Source organism: Salvelinus alpinus, chromosome 6 (assembly GCF_045679555.1).
Source record: "Salvelinus alpinus chromosome 6, SLU_Salpinus.1, whole genome shotgun sequence".
Classification (NCBI taxonomy): domain Eukaryota; kingdom Metazoa; phylum Chordata; class Actinopteri; order Salmoniformes; family Salmonidae; genus Salvelinus; species Salvelinus alpinus.
The window spans coordinates 43,877,946-43,901,268 of NC_092091.1; the positions used below are offsets into that span (position 1 = coordinate 43,877,946).

At 43.0% G+C, this 23,323-nt stretch overlaps 1 protein-coding gene across 4 annotated transcripts in view; it reads right to left on the reverse strand.

Moving 5' to 3' along the window:
- Positions 1–23,323, reverse strand: part of LOC139577559 (low-density lipoprotein receptor-related protein 8-like) — a 263,472-nt gene that overhangs the window by 83,205 nt on the left and 156,944 nt on the right. For all 4 annotated transcript variants that reach the window (XM_071404638.1, XM_071404637.1, XM_071404636.1 and 1 more), the window contains exon 4: positions 8,769–8,897. In XM_071404638.1, the coding sequence (XP_071260739.1) occupies positions 8,769–8,897 (129 nt within the window). The remainder of the gene's footprint in view (positions 1–8,768; positions 8,898–23,323) is intronic.

The window sequence follows — 23,323 nt, forward strand, 5'->3', positions numbered from 1 at the left end:
AGCCTAGTCTCAGGGTGTCTCAGTGCAGTCGGTCTCTCTGCCTGTCTGTCTAGCAGGGAAGCCTGGGGGAGCCTAGGTCAATGGCAGCTCAGAAGGAAACAGACGGATATCACCAGGATACAGAGAAAAACGTATGGATAACATGAGTGGCATCCACCCAGGGGTACCTCTACCCTTCCACTGCTAGGCCTGATGGGTAGGTAACCGACGGGGATGTACAGGATAATGCCAGATGGATGGCTCAATCACCAGGCACCACTAAAGGCTTCAGATGATGCTTAGGCCTGGATTGAAATATGAATCACATTGAAATAGGAATCGCATTGAAATATGAATCAAATTGAAATATGAATCACATGATGCCAGGTTGCTATCTCCTGGCGGAATTATTCCAACCTTTTTGAAACGAGGAAGGCATTAGAACTCAAACTGTCAGACGGAACAAGATCCCAAACGCTTCTCCCATCACTCGATGTTCAGTGCCTGTCAGGGGCCAATTCCCATCGATATTTCCACTCCGCGTATGCTGCTGGAAATTAACTTGAGTTTCCCTCGAAAACTACCGAACAGTAAATCTATGAATATATGAAATCAAATAATAATTAGATTAATAGATATTCAAATCTCAACTGCATCTTTCTCCCATTCTCTCTCTCTCTCTCCCTTCATTCCTTCAGCCCTCCTTCTGATGTTTTCCGCAGGCCCTGTGGGGAAGCTGTCAGTGTTTTAGGTTTGGGTCGGACAACCTCCCAGCTGCAGTTCCATCTGTTGTGTGATAGGGCGTTGGTGTGAAAGGGAGAGAGGTGCTTAGAGAGGAAAAGAACATGGGCTAATGTTCCCAGAAGTTGGGAAACCACTAAAGTCTGAAACAACTGCACTGCCTTGAGGAAAAGAGCGACTGTGTGTGTGTGTTCCGTGCCCACATCCCATTACACCTACACAGTCACAGGCCCGGTCTGAAGGGATTACAAATGAAGGGCATTATAATAGAGGCTGGATCCTAAACCAAGTTGAGCATTCAGAATACACACACACACACACACACACACACACACACACACACACACACACACACACACACACACACACACACACACACACACACACACACACACACACACACACACACACACACACACACACACACACACACACACACACACACACACACACACACACACAAGCACTGCTCTTCCTCTGTAATTTATAAAGGTGGGTGGACTCTTCAAAGCTCTCTTGATACGTTATCAAATAATGGGATGGAGGCTGAAGTTATTTTAGCGCAGGCTGGATAGGTGAGAACATCAAGGTGTGTGTTTAATTCACCCCCACCCCACCCCACCCCACACACACACACACACACACACACAGCTCCTCTCCTCACTACGGCATCGATCCCAGTGCAGGTGTCCAACACAGTGTGACTGATGTGAAAATAGCAACAGGTCCCTTGGGTCTCCCTTGACTCTCTTTCCCAGGCCTGTGGAACACAGAGTGACGCTACAGTATAAGGCCAGGGCTGACTGATCCAACCACACTGCCACGGGCTAGGCTACACCACCGCTGCTCCCTCCACTCCAGCCCTGACATACAGCTCATTGATTGAACAAGCTCCACAGTGCTCCACGCTGCAGCTGGGAGTGGAGGGGATTCCTTCCAGTCCACAACCTGCCATGGATAGCCTGGTTCCTCTCTAGGTTTCTTCCTAGGTTTTGGCCTTTCTAGGGAGTTTTTCCTAGCCACCATGCTTCTACACCTGCATTACTTGCTGTTTGGGGTTTTAGGCTGGGTTTCTGTACAGCACTTTGAGATATCAGCTGATGTAAGAAGGGCTATATAAATACATTTGATTTGATTTGACAGCACAGAGAGAAAGAGGAAGGTCTTACATACTCAGGTTAGACTGGGAAAACTGTGACCTCTAACTAAGCCTGCGTAACAGGCTACATATACACAACTCCTTTTGGATTTTATGACCAGGTACAGCAGTAGCTTACTTTAACAGAATGGCGACATTAGGTATCTGACTTGCCGTGTAACTATAGTATGTAGCTATAGTAAGAGTCTATTTGTAGCAGTGTGTTCTTGCGATGTTCAGACCACAGCTAGCTAAGAGCTCCCTCAGGACCACAGTGCCTGCTAGACTCTAAGAAAAATAAGGTACTATCTAGCACCAAAAAGGTTCTTAGGCTGTCCCCATAGGAGAACCCTTTGAAGAAATCATTTTGGTTCCAGGTAGAACCCTTTTGGGTTCCATGTATAACCCTTTCCACAGAGGGTTCTACATGAAACCTAAAAGAGTTCTACCTGGAATTAAAAAGGGTTCTACCTGTAACCAAAAAGGGTTCTACTATTTTTTTATTTTAACCTTTATTTAACTAGACAAGTCAGTTAAGAACAAATTCTTATTTACAATGACGGCCTACCAAAAGGCAAAAGGCCCCCTGCGGGGAAAGCGCCTGGGATTAAAAATATAAATAAATTAAATTTACAAATTGGACAAAACCCATGTCACGACAAGAGAGACAACACAACATAAAGAGAGACCGAAGACAACAACATAGCACGGCAGCAACACATGACAACACAACATGGTAGCAACACAACATGTTAGCAACAACATGGCAGTAGCACAGCATGTAGCAGCACAACATGTAACAGCACAAACCAGGGTACAAACATTGTTGGGCACAGACAACAGCACAAAGGGCAAGAAGTTAGAGACAACAATACATCACGCAAAGCAGCCACAACTGTTTGTAAGAGTGTCCATGATTGAGTCTTTGAATGTCCTATGGGGACAGCCGCGGAACCTTTTTGGAACCCTTTTATCTAAGAGTGTACGCTAAGAACTAAGCTGCTGTGGTAAGGCAGGAAGTGAAAAGTAATGTACCGTGTGTCGTTGTGTGTATATACTTATGTGAGAAAAGCAGGCCCACATAACCATTGTGGGGGAAACATTTAACATGTAACAATATCCCTGTAACGTCGACTCATCTTCTGTGTAAATAAATTACAAACATATCGCTCCTCTCGAAGTCCCTGAGACAAACCGCCCGCGGAGCACTGATGAATTGGGCCTGATTTCTGTGGTGATCGTCGTTCAACTTTAACACGAGTCATTATTATTGACCCTGAGCGAGCCTGACTCATTACCTGGCGACAGAGAGACACACTCCGCTATACGGTTTAGACAAACCACGGCAAAAAAAACACAACATGCACACACACACACACACACACACACACACACACACACACACACACACACACACACACACACACACACACACACACACACACACACACACACACACACACACACACACACACACACACACACACACATATGGGTGTACAACAAACCAGGCCCTTAGAGGTGTGAACTCCGTGATTAACATGAAAGCTCCAGCCTCACTCTCTATTTTCGTCCCCATTGTTTCCACTCCCCTGATTAGTCTCTCCATTCATTCACAAGTACAAACCACCATCCACAAACCACCATCCCCAACTCCAGCTAGGAGCAGCAGGAGGGCCTGTGTGCCTAAAACAAACCTGATTCCATATTATCATCAATTAAAAACTGGTAAACTTTCTTCAGAGGGCTTTATAAATCTAATAATGACCTTCTCAGACTGTAACCATGTATAATTTAACATATGGATGTCCCCAATTAGCAGCTGTAATTAACGACAGTGCTCCAATTTGGAAGTGGGAGAAGAGGGGGGAGGAGAGTGAGAGCGGGAGGGGGTTGGGGTGCAACATTTTGTAAGAGAGAACTGGAGTGGGGGTGGAGACTGGGAAGTGTGTGTGTGTTGGGGGTATTCAGTACTCTGTGCTCCAGTACTCTGCAGCACAAACATTTAAAAAAATTAAATGGATTTTCCCAGGCATTTCTGCCAGTCAATACTCCTGTATTTGGCACACATCCTGTTGCCATTATGCAGGAATGAAAGCCCACACGTGTGCATACTATGGTGTACTAATGTGCCAACAACACCTATTCAACACCATTTCAATTTGAAATAACAGCTAACACAATTCTGTACCTCCAAAAAAATAGAGGAATGGAATTTTACTGGACGGAACACAGAATGATTCACATTCCAATGAAGGAATAAGGAGGTAGATCTTCAGCTGTGAGTCTGACCGTGTGCCCAGTGATATGCACGCAGCTAAGACACCACAGCTCTTAAATGATAGATCAAAGGCCCATTTCTGCAGGTTGAGCCAGGATCACAGACAGACAGACCCCATCAGACAGTAAATAAATGATCATCCGCACCCTCCATGAAACATTTCTAAGATGCAATAATCAATCTTATTTTTCACTTCAATAACCGTATATACGTACAGTACATTCAGACCCCTTGACTATTTTCACATTTTGTTACATTGCAGACTTATTCTAAAATCGATTCAATCGTTTTCTCCCCTCATCAATCTACTCACAATACCCCATAATGGCAAAGTGAAAACAGTTGTTCAAATGTATTAAAAATAAACAACAGAAATACCTTATTTACATAAGTATTCAGACCCTTTGCTGTGAGACTCGAAATTGAGCTCAGGTTCATTCTGTTTCCATTGATCATCCTTGAGATGTTTCTACAACTTGATTGGAGTCCACCTGTGGTAAATTCGATTGATTGGACATGATTTGGAAAGACACACGCCTGTCTATATAAGGTCCCGCAGTTGACAGTGCACATCAGAGCATGTTGTTAAGGCAGCATATCTTGGCTTAGATATTGTGGTTACTAAATTTGAAGTTTTCTGTAAAGAAAAAGCTTGGAAACAATCATCATTTCTTAATTTCCAGGGAATTTATGTAATTGCTTGTAACCCAATTCAAGACATGTGGATAGGTAAATCCAAAGTAAAAAGTTGGAGCATGATGAAAAAAATGGGTTGTATTTACATGAAAATATTTTTTTATCTTTTTTTTATTAGGTTTAACCAAAGAGGAAAGGTGCAGTAGGTTGAGTGTTGAAAGAAATAGGTTGCAACTTGAAATATAAGTTCGGTAATAATATAACAGTTGGCAATGAATCAACATTGAATTTGGTTTCAACAAAGATGTTTTATTTTATTAACAAAATGAATTTACTTTTAGGTTGATCCAAAGAGTAATTTCCTGCTGTGACTGGAGACCACATTTGAGTGTCTTCTTCGGTCATCTCTCCGCATGTGTATCGACAGATAGAGGGGATGGGATAGAGGGGATAGAGACAGAGGTCAAAGTCAAGATCGTCGCCCCCCCAGCTTCAAATACATTCTCAGTTTGTGTTGGTCGATTTGGCGTCTCTTCAATTAAACATAGGGTATGGCAAAGTGGGGTATGGGGGATTTTGTTTTTTTTAAGTTGAAGCTCGTTTACTGCATTTCTATACAATTTAAAAACTCTAAAATGCATTTGGAGAACACCAGAATTTAAAAAATATTTTTTATACCCCAGCCATGAATTAATATCGCAATATTAGGTTTAAAGGTCTGTGGAACGTCATATACAACGTCAACCACTACTCAACCTCATCGTAAATGGACTATTTACTTGTGGAACGGTGCAACGTGAAATAGATGCATAATGCACGCTATCAAGTCACAACATGGCCGGTTTCAAATGCCGACATCCATAGGCGGAGTTTCACGTTTGGGGAAGTAATTTTTTCACCAATAAAATTGCACCTTTATAATAAAGGATTGCATGCATTAACAGTATCATTGCATTTGCAGGCTAATGTAAGAGAGACTACATTTCCTAATGTGATGAGTAGATTGCATAGTCATAATTTAGGCTAATATAAGTCAATTACTGTGAGCAAAACAGACAGTTCTGAACAATGCATTAACCATGCATGCCTGAGCGCGTAGTGACATAGAGTAGTGACATAGAGTAGTGACATAGAGTAGTGACATAGAGTAGTGACATAGAGTAGGCCTAATCAGAGACATTTCTTCTTTTTTTTGGCACGGGAAAATGTTTCATGCGATTCTACTATATGATTGGAGACAAGCAACATCTTTCGTAATGCGACACAAATTAGTAGCCTACACTGCTGACACTGACGCACAGATCAGTAAAAACAACTTTCCCTTGAATGCAACCATCTAATCTAGGCTTATGAGAAGGGGAGACGCAAATTGTACAATATGACCTCCGTCTAGAATTTTGATAACTAGCTACAGATTAGTATTTTATTTCTCTTCTCTTTTCAGCAATAGCCATTTGCTTTCTAAACTGTGTTTTTCCTACGATTGTGTTTCGAAATATTGGGATAGGCCTAGACCTATTTAACTGCTTTTCACTGAGCTGTAACTCAACAATCAGCTACTTGGTAGAGGCTATTTGCTGCGCGCGCTGACCAAATTGCGAGCTTAAAACAATCCACAGCTCATTTAGAAAATAAGCTAATAGTCCTCTGTGGCCAAATCATGCTCTCTGGTGTAGTAATTGTTATTGTTTTATTCATTTCTGCACAGGCAACGAGCCTGACCTACAGTCAGGTCCATAAATATTTGGACATTGACCAAGTTATTATTATTTTATCTGTGTACCACAGCACACTGGAGTTGAAATTAACCAATGAATATGAGCTGAAAGTGCAGAGATGGTTTTTTCCTCTCCCTTTTTTAAGGGACCAATAGTAATTGGACAATTGGCTGCTCAGCTGTTCCATGGCCAGGTGTGTGTTATTGATTTCAAGTGTGGCATTTGCATTTGCAATCTGTTGCTGTTAACCCTCAATATGAAGTCCAAAGAGCTGTCGCTGCCAGTGAAGCAAGCCGTCATTAGGCTGAAAAATCGAAACGAATCTCATCAGAGAGATATTAAAAACATTAGGTGTGGACAAATCAACTATTTGGTACATTCTTAAAAAGAAAGGACGCACTGTTGCGCTCAGGAACACCAAAAGGCCCGGGAAGACCACGGAAAACAACTGTGGTGGATGACAGAATAATTATGTTTCTGGTGAAGGAAAAAAAACTTCACAACAGTTGGCCAGATCAAGGACACCCTCCAGGAGGTAGGCATACATGTGTCAAAGTCAACAATCAAGAGAAGACTTCACCAGAGTAAATAGAGGGTTTACCACAAGATGTAAACCATTGGTAAGCCTCAAAAACAGGAAGATCAGATTTTGCCCAAAAACATCTAAAAAAGCCTGTACAGTTCTGGAACAACATCCTATGGACAGATGAGACAAAGATCAACTTGGGAAGAGAAGAGTATGGAGACGGTAAGGAACTGCTCATGATCCGAAGCATACCACCTCATCTGTGAAGCATGGTGGAGGCAGTGTTATGGTGTGGGCATGTATGGCTGCTAATGGAACTGGTTCCCTTGTATTTATTGATGATATGACTGCTGACAAAAGCAGCAGGATGAATTCTGAAGTGTTTAGGGTTGTATTATCTGCTCCGATTCATTTTTTACCTTTTATTTGTCTAGGCAAGTCAGTTAAGAACAAATTCTTATTTATGTATTATTATGTATTCATGACAATGACCCAAAGCATACTGCGAAAGCAAACCAGTAGTTTTTTAAGGCAAATAAGTGGAATGTTCTGCAATGGCCAAGTCAATCACCTGACCTGAATCCAGTTGAGCATGCATTTCACTTGCTGAAGGCAAAATTAAAAGAAAAACGACCCAAGAACAAGCAGGAACTGAAGACGGTTGCAGTAAAGGCAGCGCATCACCAGGGAGGAAACCCAGCATCTGGTGATGTCTATGGGTTCCATAGTTCCATCAGGCAGTGCACTGACTGCAAAGGATTTGCAACCAAGTATTAAAACTCACAATTTTAATTTATGATTGTTAGTTTGTCCAATTACACTTGAGCCCCTAAAATTGGGGGGCTATGTATAAGTGGTTGTAATTCCTACACTGGTCATACAATAATTTTGACAAAACCATTCAATTAAAAATGATAGTCTACACTTCAAGCACATCTTGACTGTTTCTTTTCAAATCCACTGTGGTGGCGGACAGAGCCAAAATGATGCAAATTGTGTCACTGTCTAAATACTTATGGACCTGACTGTAGCTCATTTTGGCAAATGTTATTAAATTGACTTTAGGGGAAGCTTATCTTCCCCTAGCCTATTGAACGCGCCGCCTATGCCGACATCAACGTGAAAGTAACTGTTGCATAAAACAGCCGCTCACCAGTCTTGTAATGATTTTAGTCAAAAAATGTTGTAGTCTACTTTTAAATTGTTGGTCTTGCGCTAGGGTATGGTGACTGCCATACCCTACTGACACCCCTGGCCTCAGGTAACACCTCAGTATATGAGATTCCACACGGACAGGTAGACAGACATTTAAATCTCAGCCATTCACTGAGACAAACTTGCCCTACTTATGAGCTGCTGTAGTAACCTGCATTTCCCACTCACCCAGTGTCAGGGAGAATTGATCAAGGAAACGTCAGTGGGGGAAACAGCTATGAGGTCTTTGAAGGTTCTTCACACACCAACAACACTGGCAGCTGGGACACTGAGCTATAAATACCACATCTGCTATTTGTTCCAACACCTTTAGCTCAACACAAATTAGCTCCCGTCAAGAAAAACCCAAAACGATTGATTTGTAGGAACATATGCCTCTCTTATCACTCGTGCTTTCTATCAAATTGTGCCCTTTTGTCTCTCATCAGAGGATCTAATCCTTCTCCCTCCCTTTCTCATCTTCCTCTCTCTACCTCCCTGTCTCCCTCCCCCCTCTGTCCCTCTTCTCTCCTCCTCTCCCCCCTTCAGTCTTACCTGCGGAACACTGGTCCTCGTCTGCCCCGTTCTCACAGTCCCTCTCCCCGTCACATCGCCATGACGATGAGACGCACTTGCTGGCCGAATCCCCGCAGTCAAACTTCTCAGGTGGGCACAGCTGTCGACCTATCAGTGGAGGGAGGGAGAGAGAGAGAGAGAGATGGGCATGAGGGAGAGAGAGGACACAGTTAGTCAATGAAACAGCCAAATAGCTCAGTTATCATGTTGCTCAAATCGATTCCCCCTCAAATGCCTGCAATTAGAGCGGGCACACAGAGTAAGACAAAGGCCAAAAATACACACAGGAAAAAAAAACACACAAGGCGAAAACATACACACACGAAGGCACATGTGCAGATCATTCCATCGAGTGAAACCATATTAAGGAAGCAGACCATTGTTTCTATTCCCTAGCTAGCCCATGTGGTTCCTAGAGTCAGAAAAAAACTGATGTACAATACATACATTGTACACTTGGCAAATCCATGCATTCCTTTCCACAAATTCGACTCCCCATCTCTCCCTCTTCCCCACCTTTCCACAAACAGCACTGCTCCCACCTCTCTCTCTCATTCCCCATCCTCTCTCGACGATATAGCATGTCGTAATATTATTTTTGCGCTATTCGGCTGTACCTGCACTGTGTTCCTTCATAACTTGTTCTCCATCTTATTTTTTAAATAGGGAGCCAATTTGTTTTCAGCACTTTTATTTCCGTGACTGATAAACTCATTTTCTCATGGCTCCCTCTTGTCCCTCTGCAGCAGACATATGGTGAGTAGAATATCGAATCACAGTATCGAATCGGAATGCATATAGAATCATGAGAATTGCAATACATATCGTATTGGCACCTAAGTATTGTGATAATATCGTATTGTTAGGTCCCTGGCAATTTCCAGCCCTGCTTGCAAGAATAGGCCCAATGGGACTATATCCTAGTTTACACACTACCACCCTCCCTCCTCTCTGTCTCCGCTCCCTGGTTCCCAGTCCCAGCCAAACAGGGCCCACTGGGACTATATATTAGATTACATTACGCCCAGTGTAAAAAGTTGCTCCATCAATTATACATTTTGGACTGTCACTGCCTGGCAACCAGCAATAGCAACCCCCCCAGATCAATATACACAGCAAATAATGTAGGCAATACAGCAGTTACTAATATTTTACTTGAAAAGAGCAGCTTTAACAATTTTTGGAATTAAGTGACTAATTCTGACCACTAGAGTTAATTTGGAAAAAGTGTTTAAGTATTGCTTGTCAATGTGATCCAGCCCACTGATTTGCATTTAAGTTTCGATTTTGCCGCCACTGATATTTCCTTCCTCGCATTCGCCTCAGACTGACACTGGCAGAAGTATTCTTTGCATTCTAGGTAAGTTATATGGTTTTGAAATTCATATTTGTCCCAAGTCAACCATTTATCAATAGATAGTTTCAAGCCAAATATTCATTACCTAGCAGGAAATTGCATTGGAGGCTGGTGGGAGGAGCTATAGGAGGACGGAATCATTGTAATGGCTGGAATGGCATAAATGGAACGTATAAAACACATCAAACATACAGAAACCACAAGTTTGACTCCGTTCCATGAATTCCATTCCCGTCCTCCTATAGCTCCTCTCACCATCCTCCACTGATCGATCGGTATGGCCCGTTTTTTTAAACCAAGCTAGGCTTGGCGCCATTCTCAAAGCGTAGCTAGCTAGCTTATAATTTTAGGTCAGTTTGACAGAATGGACATACCAAGGTAGGTACTTGAAGCGGCTAAATTCCTTATTTTGAATAAACCAATAACCTTGTGGCAATTTGGCACCAAATGTTTTGTAAAGTTGCCATAGCAAATAGCTAAAGTTATCTAACCATTAGCTACCAGGTTAACTTAGCTACAGAAACTAGCTAACATTAGTTAACGTTATCTAGCTATCTAATAGCTAATGTTAGGTAGCTTGGCCATCTAGCTAGCTAACGTTTGCAAACGAGAATCAATATAGAACAATGAGGGTTAGTCCTAAAAACATATTTTCAAGAATACTGAACCAGAATGCAGGCTATACTGTGTTAAGGTCAGTCATTCATTCTATACTCAATACTTTAGCTGACGTAAGTGTTGATTATTTGGCTAGCTAGATGGCTACTTAGCTAACTAGTAACATTAGCTAGATGGCTACCAAAGCCACACGTCTAAGCTCGTTACATAGTTAACCTAAACCTGCATTCGGTTTGAGTATTCAGTAATGGCTGTGTGCCTGGGTAACTATGATGTTAACTGTCAGCTGTAGATACTTTTCCATAATTTTTCAAGGCTTACATGTTCGCCTCGTGTGTGCTACAGAAGCTAGAGTCAAATGTGGTGCGTGCCTTGTGTATGTTTACACGGCAGCAAAGCCGGGGAGAATGCAGGGAATAACGTTACATCTTTCAGTTGAAGAGATTTTATGTAACCAAAGACATGTTCGAAAGCTAAATAGGTGTTTATCTCTATCTCGTGTGCTGAAATCCACACACGATATGCAAATGTGTGCATGCTACCGTTCCCAGCTTTGCTTGCGCCTCGATCACACCGATCGTGGCATTGCATTTTGGTACACCAGAAGTGCATTCATTTTTAATGGAACTCTTGCCTTGCAGCATTACAGTGCGTTCTGTTAGGTGCATAAATTCGGATTATTGAATGCATGCGTCAAACTGTACGCGTAGACGGCTTGACAGGAATGGTAGACGGTGAATGTTGAACTTTTGTTGCACACATCCAGATGATGCTGTTTACCATTTTGCGTGTAGACACTGTCGGTGTGATCGAGGTGTTCGTTTTGAGGCTGTCATAGTCGTAAGTTAGTATGAATATCAACATTGTGTCCAGCGTTGTTCATAAGGCTACATGTGTTTTTTTTAAAGAAGGTTTTGGCTGTGTTTTATATAGGCTGTGTTAGGGTAGTGCTGACTATTTTAGATGTGACATTTGTCCTGGGAGATAAACATTGGGTTGTTATTTTACTGAAATGCACATGGTCCCTTTTTTTTTGCTGGATCTTTGTAGATTTTTGAGTCATACACAATCATGTGTTCTCTACTCTGACTACTAATCCTTAGCCTTCCACAAGCTTCCCAAAATGAGTTGGGTGAATTTTGGCCCATTCCTCCTGACAGAGCTGGTGTAACTGAGTCAGGTTTGTAGGCCTCTTGCTCGCACACGCCTTTTCAGTTCTGCCCACACATTTTCTATAGGATTGAGGTAAGGGCTTTGTGATGGCCACTCCGATACCTTGACTTTGTAGTCGTTAAGCCATTTTGCCACAACTTTGGAAGTATGCTTGGGGTCATTGTCCATTTGGAAGACCCATTTGCAACCAAGCTTTAACTTCCTGACTGTCTTGAGATGTTGCTTCAATATATCCACAACATTTTCCTACCTCATGATGCCATCTATTCTGTGAAGTGCACCTGTCCCTCCTGCAGCAAAGCAACCACACAACATGATGCTGCCACTCCCGTGCTTCACGGTTGGGATGGTTTTCTTCGGCTTGCAAGCTTCCCCCTTTTTCCTCCAAACATAATTATGGGCATATTTTTGTTTCATCAGACTAGCGGACATTTCTCCAAAAAGTACGATCTTTGTCCCCATGTGCAGTTGCAAACAGGGAATTTTCACGAGGATTAAATGTCAGGAATTGTGAAACGGAGTTTAAATGTAGGTCGCTAAGGTGTATGTAAACTTCCGACTTCAACTGTATGTGTAAAAACAAATTGCAACGCGGCCGGTTTGGTCAGTACGTAACAGTGAGCCAAATGCTACTTTGTTTAATGTCTTTCAAGTTGTCAAGAAATGCAACCATGGCCTTAAAAGTCTACAAGCACTCTGAGACAGAAGTACAAGAAGAAGTGTTTGAGTATCTTCTTCAGAAACCAGACCCTGTGTGCTAAAAATGTGTTTACCCCAATAAAACTAGTCCTGATGGTGAGTTATTTGTCTGCAGTACAGAGATGTGACCAATGTATTCATTCGTACAATCCTAGCTAGCACAAATTATACGACACACTTCTGTCCTGAAGCTAGCAAGCCGGATCTAATCCTGCTGGCCCAGTTCTGCCACCCAGATCCAGACGGAGGTCTGCTGTTTGCAGGGATGGTACAGTAAACGGGAGCCCCTAACCCCCGTCCCCCAAAGCCTGCAGGGGTTTACCGCTGAGACATTTAAATGCCAAACACACTTTTGGGAGGGGGGATTGTGTCTGGGGTCTAAGGTTTGGAGGGATGGAGTCACACGTTACACATTCTGTGGCATGTCACAGATCACATCAGGCCCCATTTAATTGTATGTCTTCTCTCAACATCCCATATAGAATTGTAGCTTCATGATTTCCTAACAGATTATTTGGGCCCGACATTTAAAAACATACTAAAATGGGGTTTAGTGCATGGCTAACAAACACATTTTTAAAGACGGATATGTAATTTGGTTGTATTGTCCCTGTAGAATTGTTGAGAACAGAGACTATTCATTTATTCATGTGATCGGAAGAATCTGTTAACTCTTCTTCAAGCTGCAAGCTACTCCATGGACGTTGGTGATTCATCCGACTCTGACACTGTTGACACAAAGTCCTAACAAAGAAAGGAAAGCTGAGGAAGAGCAAAGTAAGGCTTTCTTTATTTGCTATGACTGATCTTCCTGAGGTTCCATCTTTGTGGTGTTGGGTTGGCCTACTCCTGGAGAGTTACTATGTATGTAGGCCTTTTCCTGTCCTGCTCTTACCCACTCAAATCATCTTGGAAGATCATAATGTGCAGTTTAGTCATATACTGTAGCCAGGTGTTGGAACAGGGCTGAAACCAATCCTTGCACAGTAGCTCTCCAGGAAGATGGCTGGCTACCACTGAGCTTTTTCTCAATTTGTCTATCCTTGGCTCCTCGTGTCCCTCGTCATTCTTCTCAAAAACAACTACAGAACAATGAACTAGGAGAGGAACATTGGGTCTTATTATCAAATTCAATTTGAAAAGGAAAGCGAGGAAACAAGCAAAAATATATTGACAAAGAACCCTGGTGTTTATTTTTTATTCATTTATTTAACTAGGCAAGTCAGTTAAGAACAAACTCTATTTACAATGACAGCCTAGGAACAGTGCCCCTGAACAACTGGGGCAGTTGTTCAGGGGCAGAACGATATATTTTTACCGTGTCAGCTCAGGGATTCGAACTAGCAACCTTTTAGTTACATTCCCAACGCTCTAACCACTAGGCTACCTGCTGCCCCAGGGTCTGTGTCTGTGCCTTTTGCTAGATGATTGAGGTCAATCTCCAGAGCAAAGCTAAGGCGTGGGAAAGGATCATGAACAAGTATCCTCAGACAAAAAAACATGTCTGATCGCACCAGATGTGATATGATCAAGATATTGGTTGCAAATATGGCAGAGGATCATCTAGTTTTAAATGCATTAAGATCAATGTTTTGCCTTCATGTATTATTGCCAGTCCAGTCATTTCATTTTTTGGGATCCGAACAAGTCCCCCACGACATGTGAAGTAGGCATACGCAAGAGCAATAGCTTCCTTGTTCCCATACCTGGCCGACCCCCAAAAGCAAGACTGACTATGTGAGTACGAATTAAAGCTGGGTTCCAATTCACTCCCTACCACTTCCCCTTAGCCCTAACCCTTTGTTTGCTGATTTTTGAAGGGTGTGGATAGGTTTAAGCAGTGTAGTCATAAAGCTTTCACCCTATGGATCTGCACACATTGAAAGGGTTGAAGGGTCAAGGGAAAGTGGTAGGGAGTGGACTATCTGCCGATAGTGAAACTGTCACTGCAACAACACTAGATGCTCAAATGATAAGCACAGGATTTTTCCAAACCCTTCCAGATTCTAACATGCACCAGTGACCCTTGGCATGGAGACTGAACCACCGGCAAAAAGAGGCTGCAGGAGGAAGAATAAAGTTCCCTCGTAGATCACTAACAGGAGGGTCAGCTGGTTGGCATGCATAGCTGTCTTATATTATTATTTGTGTGTATGGTTTGTGCTCTGTAGTTTTACTATCTATCTATCTATCTATATATATCTATGTGTGCACAAAACATTATGAACATTTGCTCTTTCCATGACATAGACTGACCAGGTGAAAGCTATGATATATACAGTACCAGTCAAACGTTTGGACACCTACTCAGTCAAGGGTTTTTCTTGATTTTTTACTCTTTTCTATATTGTAGAATAATAGTGAAGACATCAAAACTATGAAATAATGCATATGGAATCATGTAGAAACCAAAAAGTGTTTAAAAAAAATCTAAATATATTTGAGATTCTTCAAAGTTGCCACCATTTGCCTTGACGACAGCTTTGCACATATACTAGGTGCTCGCTCGGTTGCAGGCATGCGAGGGAGCGATTGGTTGGACTGTTTATACCATTGTGTGTTCCTGTCCTTTTTAATCTTTGGTTGAAGATGGATCAGCTGCTGACAGAGACCCCTTCACGGACGAAGACTGGCTGAGTGAAGAAGGGCAGAGTCGAAAGGCCATCGCGCTGATGAAAGACACATCTGATGAAGCGACCGTAAAAGAAAAGATGGAGCTGAACCTCTGCCTACCGCCAAAAAGTAGTCCATGGGGCCTCCCGGGTGGCGGAGTGGTCTAGGGCACTGCATCGCAGCTCTAGCTGTGCCACCAGAGTCTCTGGGTTCGCGCCCAGGCTCTGTCGCAGCTGGCCGCGACCGGGGGGTCCGTGGGGCGACGCACAATTGGCCTAGCGTCGTCCGGGTTTGGCCGGTAGGGATATCCTTGTCTCATCGCACTCCAGCAACTCCTGTGGCGGGCCGGGCGCAGTGCGCGCTAACCAAGGGGGGCGGGTGCACGGTGTTTCCTCTGACACATTGGTGCAGCTGGCTTCCGGGTTGGAGGCGCGCTGTGTTAAGAAGCAGTGCGGCTTGGTTGGGTTGTGCTTCGGAGGACGCATGACTTTCGACCTTCGTCTCTCCCGAGCCTGTACGGGAGTTGTAGAGATGAGACAAGATAGTAATTACTAGCGATTGGATACCAAATAAAATTTATTTAAAAAAAATAAAATAACAGTAGTCCATGACCCACAGAACTCCTCCGATATAGTCCAGGCATGTTATGTATGAAATGCACTTTGTCAACTCTGTAGAATGCATGTGTGATAACATATGAATGGATGGTTGATCTATTGTTTTTTTCCCAAAGCATGACCATGTCGCAGGGTGACCATTGCCAGAGCTACACCCTTCAAAAGAAGGGTAATAGCTCTGGCAATGGCACAATCGACAGTGACTTTGTGTGTCTTGTCTGTAGATTGTAGAGTAAGATTTTGGTGTGATGTTTGATCCAACTTCCGGCAAAATTCCTGAAAAATGTGCCTTCTGTCTTCAAACAGAAGGTTATGCCGTGCAGAGCCATGGACTCGCACCAACAACCGAGCTTCGGGACCTGATACACAACACTGAGTCCACAGCTGAGGTGGTTAAAATGGCAGACATACCACTTCACACTGCAATGTGAAGTTCTAGTATGTGCATGTGGGAGGCAGAGGTTGTGGTTGAAATGGAAGTGGGTCAAATCTTAGGTGAAGCTGGTTGATTTGAAACCACACCAGCACTGGGAGACACGTTCTGAAAGTTTTTCCAATGTCAGAATTCCAATTTGTTTTCCAGGTTGGGACACTGACATGTCGTTCATTCTTCCCCTTGTCCATCTTCTTCCTCCCTCTACCCAAGGCCACAACAAGCAGGGAAAGATGTAAGCGAGACACACAGCTGAACGTCTTGTGAAGCTCATAAAAGTCAGGCTACAATTCAACACACATTTAGTTATAGACAAATTGTGTTGCTGCATCCTGACCCCCCCCCCCCCCCCTTCACCCCCCAAGTGTACAAAGACTTACCCCAGCAAAGAACACTCTAATCAAATCTTACGAGTTAAACTACCATGACTGTGGCAGTATAACACTAATACATATTATAATCACTACTGTCTGGCTTGTGAGACTTTATAGTAGATGTTCTAACAGTACATTGTCTTATAGGCAGGGACCAGCATCCAGCGGCATCTGGATGGCATCGCCGGAAGACAACAATATCTGCTTGCCGTGGGTACCCAGAGAGCGATCATTCACGCCTACTTCATCGTGATTGACAAACATCCGGTACCTGGCTCACTGGGCTGTTTTGATGAGCTTCTCAAAGCTCACTTTGTATTTGGTACCTCATACAGTCAGGGTCTGGCAAACATGTACACTTTTCTACAAACGACATTGATAGGACTAATGGCGAATCCCAGGGTAGCAGAGCTGAAGGCCAGAATGTTGCATTCAACAGATCTGTTTCAAAATAGACTTTTTTTTTATTTATTTTTTTTGCAAATGCCGTTAGCCTTGTAAAACATCTGACGTTAATTCATGGTCATTGTCCAGGGAAATCTCTACATTTTTTTAAAAGTGTGGTCAGGTTGGTTGTTCACATGTATTTGGCACTTTGTCTGTATTTACAAAGCATCTTAACAAGGCACACGCAGAGCTTACCGAAGCAGTTTCTGATAATGATGGTGGAGGCCCCTCTACCGCTGCAGTAAACAATTTTGGTGATGTGCCAGCACCAAGCTCACATTGTGATTCAGCTCTGTATAATAAGAGTATTGTAGATAATTGTGCCGCGGCAATAGATCAGCTCAAAGCAGCAGGATTTGGTGACTCCGCAACGAACAGTTTAGTCAGTTCCATGGAAGAGAGTTGATGACATCCAGAGTAAAGCTAAAGACTCAGTGAAGAAGTGTCTGTCTTTACAGGAAACTGGCAACAATGATCTAACAGGTGGAAAATATAAAACGCCACATACAACAATTTCAACCATTTTACTACAGTTCTTATCAGTCAATTGAAATAAATTCATTAGGCCCTAATCTATGGATTTCACATGACTGGGCAGGAGTGCAGCCATGGGTGTCCTGGCAGGGCATAGGCCCATCCACTTGGGAGCCAGGCCCACCCTCTGGGGAGCCAGCCCCAGCCAATCAGAATGCGTTTTTCTCCACAAAACGGCTTTATTACAGACAAATACTCCTTAGTTTAATCAGCTGTCCGGGTGGTTGGTCTCAGATTACCCCGCAGGTGAAGAAGCCGGATGTGGAGGTCCTGGGCTGGTGTGGTTACACGTGGCCTGAGGTTGTGAGGCCGGTTGGACGTAATGCCAAATTCTCTAAAACAACGTTGGACACGGCTTATGGTAGAGAAATTAACATTCAATTCTTTGGCAACAGCTCTGGCGGACATTCCTGCAGTCAGCATGCCAATTGCACGCTCCTTCAAAACTTGAGACATGTCATCATGTTGTGTGACAAAACTGCACATTTTAGAGTGGCCTTTTATTGTCCCCAGCACAAGGTGCACCTGTGTAATGATCATGCTGTTTAATCAGCTTCTTGATATGCCATACCTGTCAGAAGGATGGATTATCTTGGCAAAGGATAAATGTTCATTGACAAGAATGTAAACAGAAATAAGCTTTTTGTGCGTATGGAAAAATTCTGGGATCTTTCATTTCAGCTCATGCAACATGGCACCAACACTTTACATGTTGCATTTATATTTTTGTTCAGTGTAGATCAGTGTTTTGAGCAAATGAAAAATCTATTTTGCAGACGTTAGTCTATTTACAAAAATGCACACATAAACGTAATGTTGCAGCTTGTGGATGGTCCCAAAGAAAGTCTACTTTATGACTTAAATGATGGATCTATCTTTAAAAACCATGCTCTGTTCTCAAAAGAGAAACGTGCAATGAAAATGTAGCTCTTCTATGACGACTTTGAAATACCGTTAATCCTCTTGGATCGAAGCGTGGCATACATTAATAAATATTTACCTGGGTTCTCTTTCATACTCAAGATATAAAAACCTATGGGTTTCGCTCACTACTTGACCCAATTGTATGGAATTAAAGTTCACTTGCACAATCACCAAATTCATAGAACTATTGTCCAAGTAACAGGTGACAACCTTGGTATTCATGGTTGATTTGGTTTTCTGGAATATTTTAGTGCAATATATTGCTGCCATTTGTCTTGCTGAAAACAACGACTTTCAGACAGAGTTTAGTGAAGACAGTCCCAAGATAATATTGCGACCTAAAGAGATGCATGTGGAACACTGCCAAACAATGCAGAGAAATCCCACTCTGACCTATGTAATGGGTGTTAAAGAATCTCGCCTGAATAAGAATATATGAGTACTTTCATATAAGTGAGAATTTGTCAGTTGATGTCATACATGACATCTTGGAGGGTGCTGGGCAATATGAGTTGAAATTGCTACTATAGCACTTGCAAAACGAGCATGTAACCCAAAAATTGTACATGAGAATTCAGGGCTTCAACTATGGTTATATGGAAAGGAACAACAGGCCCCCTGCAGTGAAGTTACTTCAGGGTAACAATGATTTGGGCTTAAATATCATTGAGTCTTGGTGTCTACTATGCAACACACCACTTATCTTTGGTGACTTGGTTTGTCCAAATGATCAACACTGGCATTTTCTGCTTTTTTTTGTTGCTTCAAATAGTCAACATTGCATTTTCTCTAGTGTTATCAGATGGTATTAAAGTATATTTGAAGCACTTGATTGCACAACACCACAAACTGTTTAAGCAATTGTTTCCAGGACGAGGTGGTTTCCCAAGCATACTTTTATGGCGTATTATCTGCAATCTATTCAGAAAATCGGGCCAATTCTCCATAGCTGGTGTATGCGCAACGATGCAAAACATATATTTTTATTTATTTTACAATTTGTTTTTACAAGTGAAAACCTTAACTAAAACATTGGCCAAGAAACACCAGTCACGTGGCATACAACTGGCAAATATTTGACCTGCAGTGCTTTCGGAAAGTGTTCGAACCCCTTGACTTTTTCCAAACTTTGTTACATTACAGCCTTATTCTAAAAGTGATTAAAAAAAAAAAAATCCTCAGGTGAAGTGTTGCTGCACAGCTTTTTTCAGGTCTCTCCAGAGATGTTTGATTGGGTTGAAGTCCGGCAGGGCCACTCAAGGACATTCAGAGACTTGTCCCAAAGCCACTCCTGCGTTGTCTTGGCTGTGTGCTTAGGGTCGTTGTCCTTTTGGTAGGTGAACCTTCACCCTGCTCTGGAGCAGATTTTCATCAAGGACCTCTCTGTACTTTGCTCCGTTCATCTTTGCCTCGATCCTGACGAGTCTCCCAGTCCCTGCCGCTGAATAACATCCCCACAGCATGATGCTGCCACCACCATGCTTCACCGTAGGGATGGTGCCATGTTTCCTCCAGACGTGACGCTTGGTATTCAGGCCAAAGAGTTCAATCTTGGCTTCATCAGACCAGAGAATCTTGTTTCTCATCACCAAGCAGGGGTGTTGTGCATTTTACTGAGGAGTGGCTTCCGTCTGGCCACTATTCCATAAAGGCCTGATTGGTGGATTGCTACAGAGATGGTTGTCCTTCTGGAAAGTTCTCCCATCTCCACAGAGGAACTTGGGAGCTCTGTCAGAGTGACCATCGGGTTCTTGGTCACCTCCCTGACCCAAGCCTTTCTACCACGATTGCTCAGTTTGGCAGGGTGGACAGCTCTAGGAAGAGTCTTGGTGGTTCCACATTTCTTCCATTTAAGAATGAAGGTCAGTGTTCTTGGTGACCTTCAATTCTGCAGAAATGTTTTGGTACCCTTCCCCAGATCTGTGCCTCGACACGATCCTGTCTCGGAGCTGTACGAACAATTAATTCGACCTCGTGGCTTGGTTTTTGCTCTGACATGCACTGTAAACTGTGGGACCTCATATAGACAGGTGTGTGCCTTTCCAAATCATGTCCAATCAATTGCTGCACCTGTGCAGTGACATTCCCCATCCAACTTGACATAGCTTCAGTGGATCTGCAGAGCTTGTAGCGTCATACCCAAGAAGACTCAAGGCTGTAATCGCTGCCAAAGGTGCTTCAACAAAGTACTGAGTTGAACTGGTTTGAATACTTACGTAAATGTGATATTTCAGTTTTGTATTTTTAATACACTTGCAAAAAAAATATATATATGTTTTTTGCTTTGTCATTATGGGGTATTGTGTGTAGATAAAAAAATAAATATATATTTCATCCATTTTAGAATAAGGCTGAAACGTAACAAAATGTGGAAAAAGTCAAGGGGTCTGAATACTTTCTGAATGCACTGTATATAGATTGGATATTTGTCCAGGAAAAATGGTTGCCTTGAATGTAATGGAAATAACTCATGAGATAAACACATTCCAGGTGCCTTCTTCAACTAATGTTTTGAGTGTAAAATGGGCCAAACATCAAGGGAACGTATACTGTTAAGATTTGGTTGTTTGCGTTAAAATACACTGTGAGATGCCAATATTTCACGAAATCCAGTCTATTCTTGTAAAAGATGACACATAACGTACGGCTGGTTACCTTTGCTTTAGACACACTGTGTCTTTATGAACATTTCCATGCGTTTAAAGTTGTACCCGACAAGAAACGGGCCCCGTGTTTTTGACGTTTAATGATATTTTGTTTCAGCAAGCATTCGACATACAGATGTCATATGGTGGTGATGATTCAAGTTTGTTTGTGGTCCCGTACTGCTTCATGTGATTTTAATCTCCACGCTTGTACACAGTACCAGAATAATTGTACATAGTAGCACATGTCATGTAGGGAGAGTACGGAATCAGAAGGACATGCATCTGTGGGGAGAAATTTCCCAACGGAGGCACGGGGTGCGCACTTCAATTCGTTGGAGCCCACACCTGTCCCTATTGCTTTTGGTAATGTCTGTTAATGCTCTAGAACAGTGATTTCTCAACTGGGGGGGTCGCGACCTGGAGGATTTTAAGGGGTTGCGGGACTTATTGTGCAAGAAAATAATTTCAAATAATAAAACAAAAACATTATTTTGAAAAGTAACTGCTGCACCACTTATTGTTGCTGACTTAACACATGCAGTGCATCCACAGTGGTGAAATGGCTAGCTACATTGGGAACTCTTTCAGGTTTTCGCACTGCACTCACTCACTGACCAATACGATAACGCTCTCGCCCCACACACGCACTGATCCAATGTATTTCGCTACACCCGCTAAAACATCTGCTGAATATGTGTATGTGACCAATAAACATTTCATTTGACACACTGATCCAATAAAAATGTCATTTTCCAACATCGTTTTTTTTTTGTGACACGTCCAATCAGATAATACAGATCGTCTTCTGACAGCTAGCTTGATTGACAGCTAACTATGCAGATGTGTTCTGCAGGCATTGCACATGTGGATAGTTAGCTGTCATTTAACTCATGTAGGCTCGCCGTCACAGTAAACTCATGGACAAGTTTCTTCATCTACTGCTGCTTCCAATGTCAACAACAAGGCAGACAACCCGGTCCCTGTCAAGAAGAGAAAATACGACCCCGACTTCATCAATTACGGTTTTACACCGTGGACATTGTTAATGTTCTAAATGACTATTGTAGCTGGAAACAATGTCTACACTGTATTTCTGATCCATTTGATGTTATTTTAATGGGAAAAAAAATAGCTTTTCTTTCAAAAACAAGGACATTTCTAAGTGACCCCAAACTTTTGAACGGTAGTACATATAGAAGAGAGTCAGGGTGAGGGTTGACAACAGTGGGTCCTATGCATTGAGCTGTTAGCTAATGAGAGCATGAAACCCTCCAAAAATACCTGGAGGTCTCACAAGATTCATTGAACAACGTATGCGCAGTACAAGAAAAGCCACTTCGCGCATCATACCTTGTACCCCAGCGCATTGCTAAGTGCAAAAAATGCCCACGTCAGTGCAGAGGATCTCATACTCCCTGCTGCGATTGATATGTGCACTGAAATCGTGGGGGAGTCAGCCGCCAACAAACTTAAAACTGTACCCCTATCCAATGACACCACGAGCAGGAGAATCCAGGACATGTCTGAGGACAAAACGCGCCAGACATCAGAGTGCATCAGTGCAAATGGCCATTACGCTCTGCGGCTTGATGAATCCACAGATGTGGCTAACCATGCCAGATGTGGCTAACCAATTCTAATGGTCTATGTCAGACACGTCTGGGATAATAACTTCGAGGAGCAGTTCCTTTTTAGTGCTGATTTGCCCACCACCACCACTGCAGAGGCTGTCTTTAACACAGTGGATATGCACCTGGGCTCTATGGGACTGGCCTGGGATGGGTGACTCGGTGTGACCACTGATGGGGCTGCTGCCGTGACGGGAAAGCACTTCGGAGTAGTAAAGCGGATCCTGGAGAGAGCACCGAGTGCGACGTGGAACCACTGCTTCCTACACAGGGAGGCTTCGGCAGCGAGGGACACGGTGCCTGAGCTCCACGCCACTCTCCACAATGTGATTAAGTGTGTCAACTATATCAAAAAGAGTTCCACAAAAAGCAGGTGTCTCCAGGACTTCTGCAGGGATACGGGGAGGGAGCACCAGCAGGTGCTTTATCATGCAGAGGTCCACTGGCTTTCCAGGGGTAAACGGTTGGG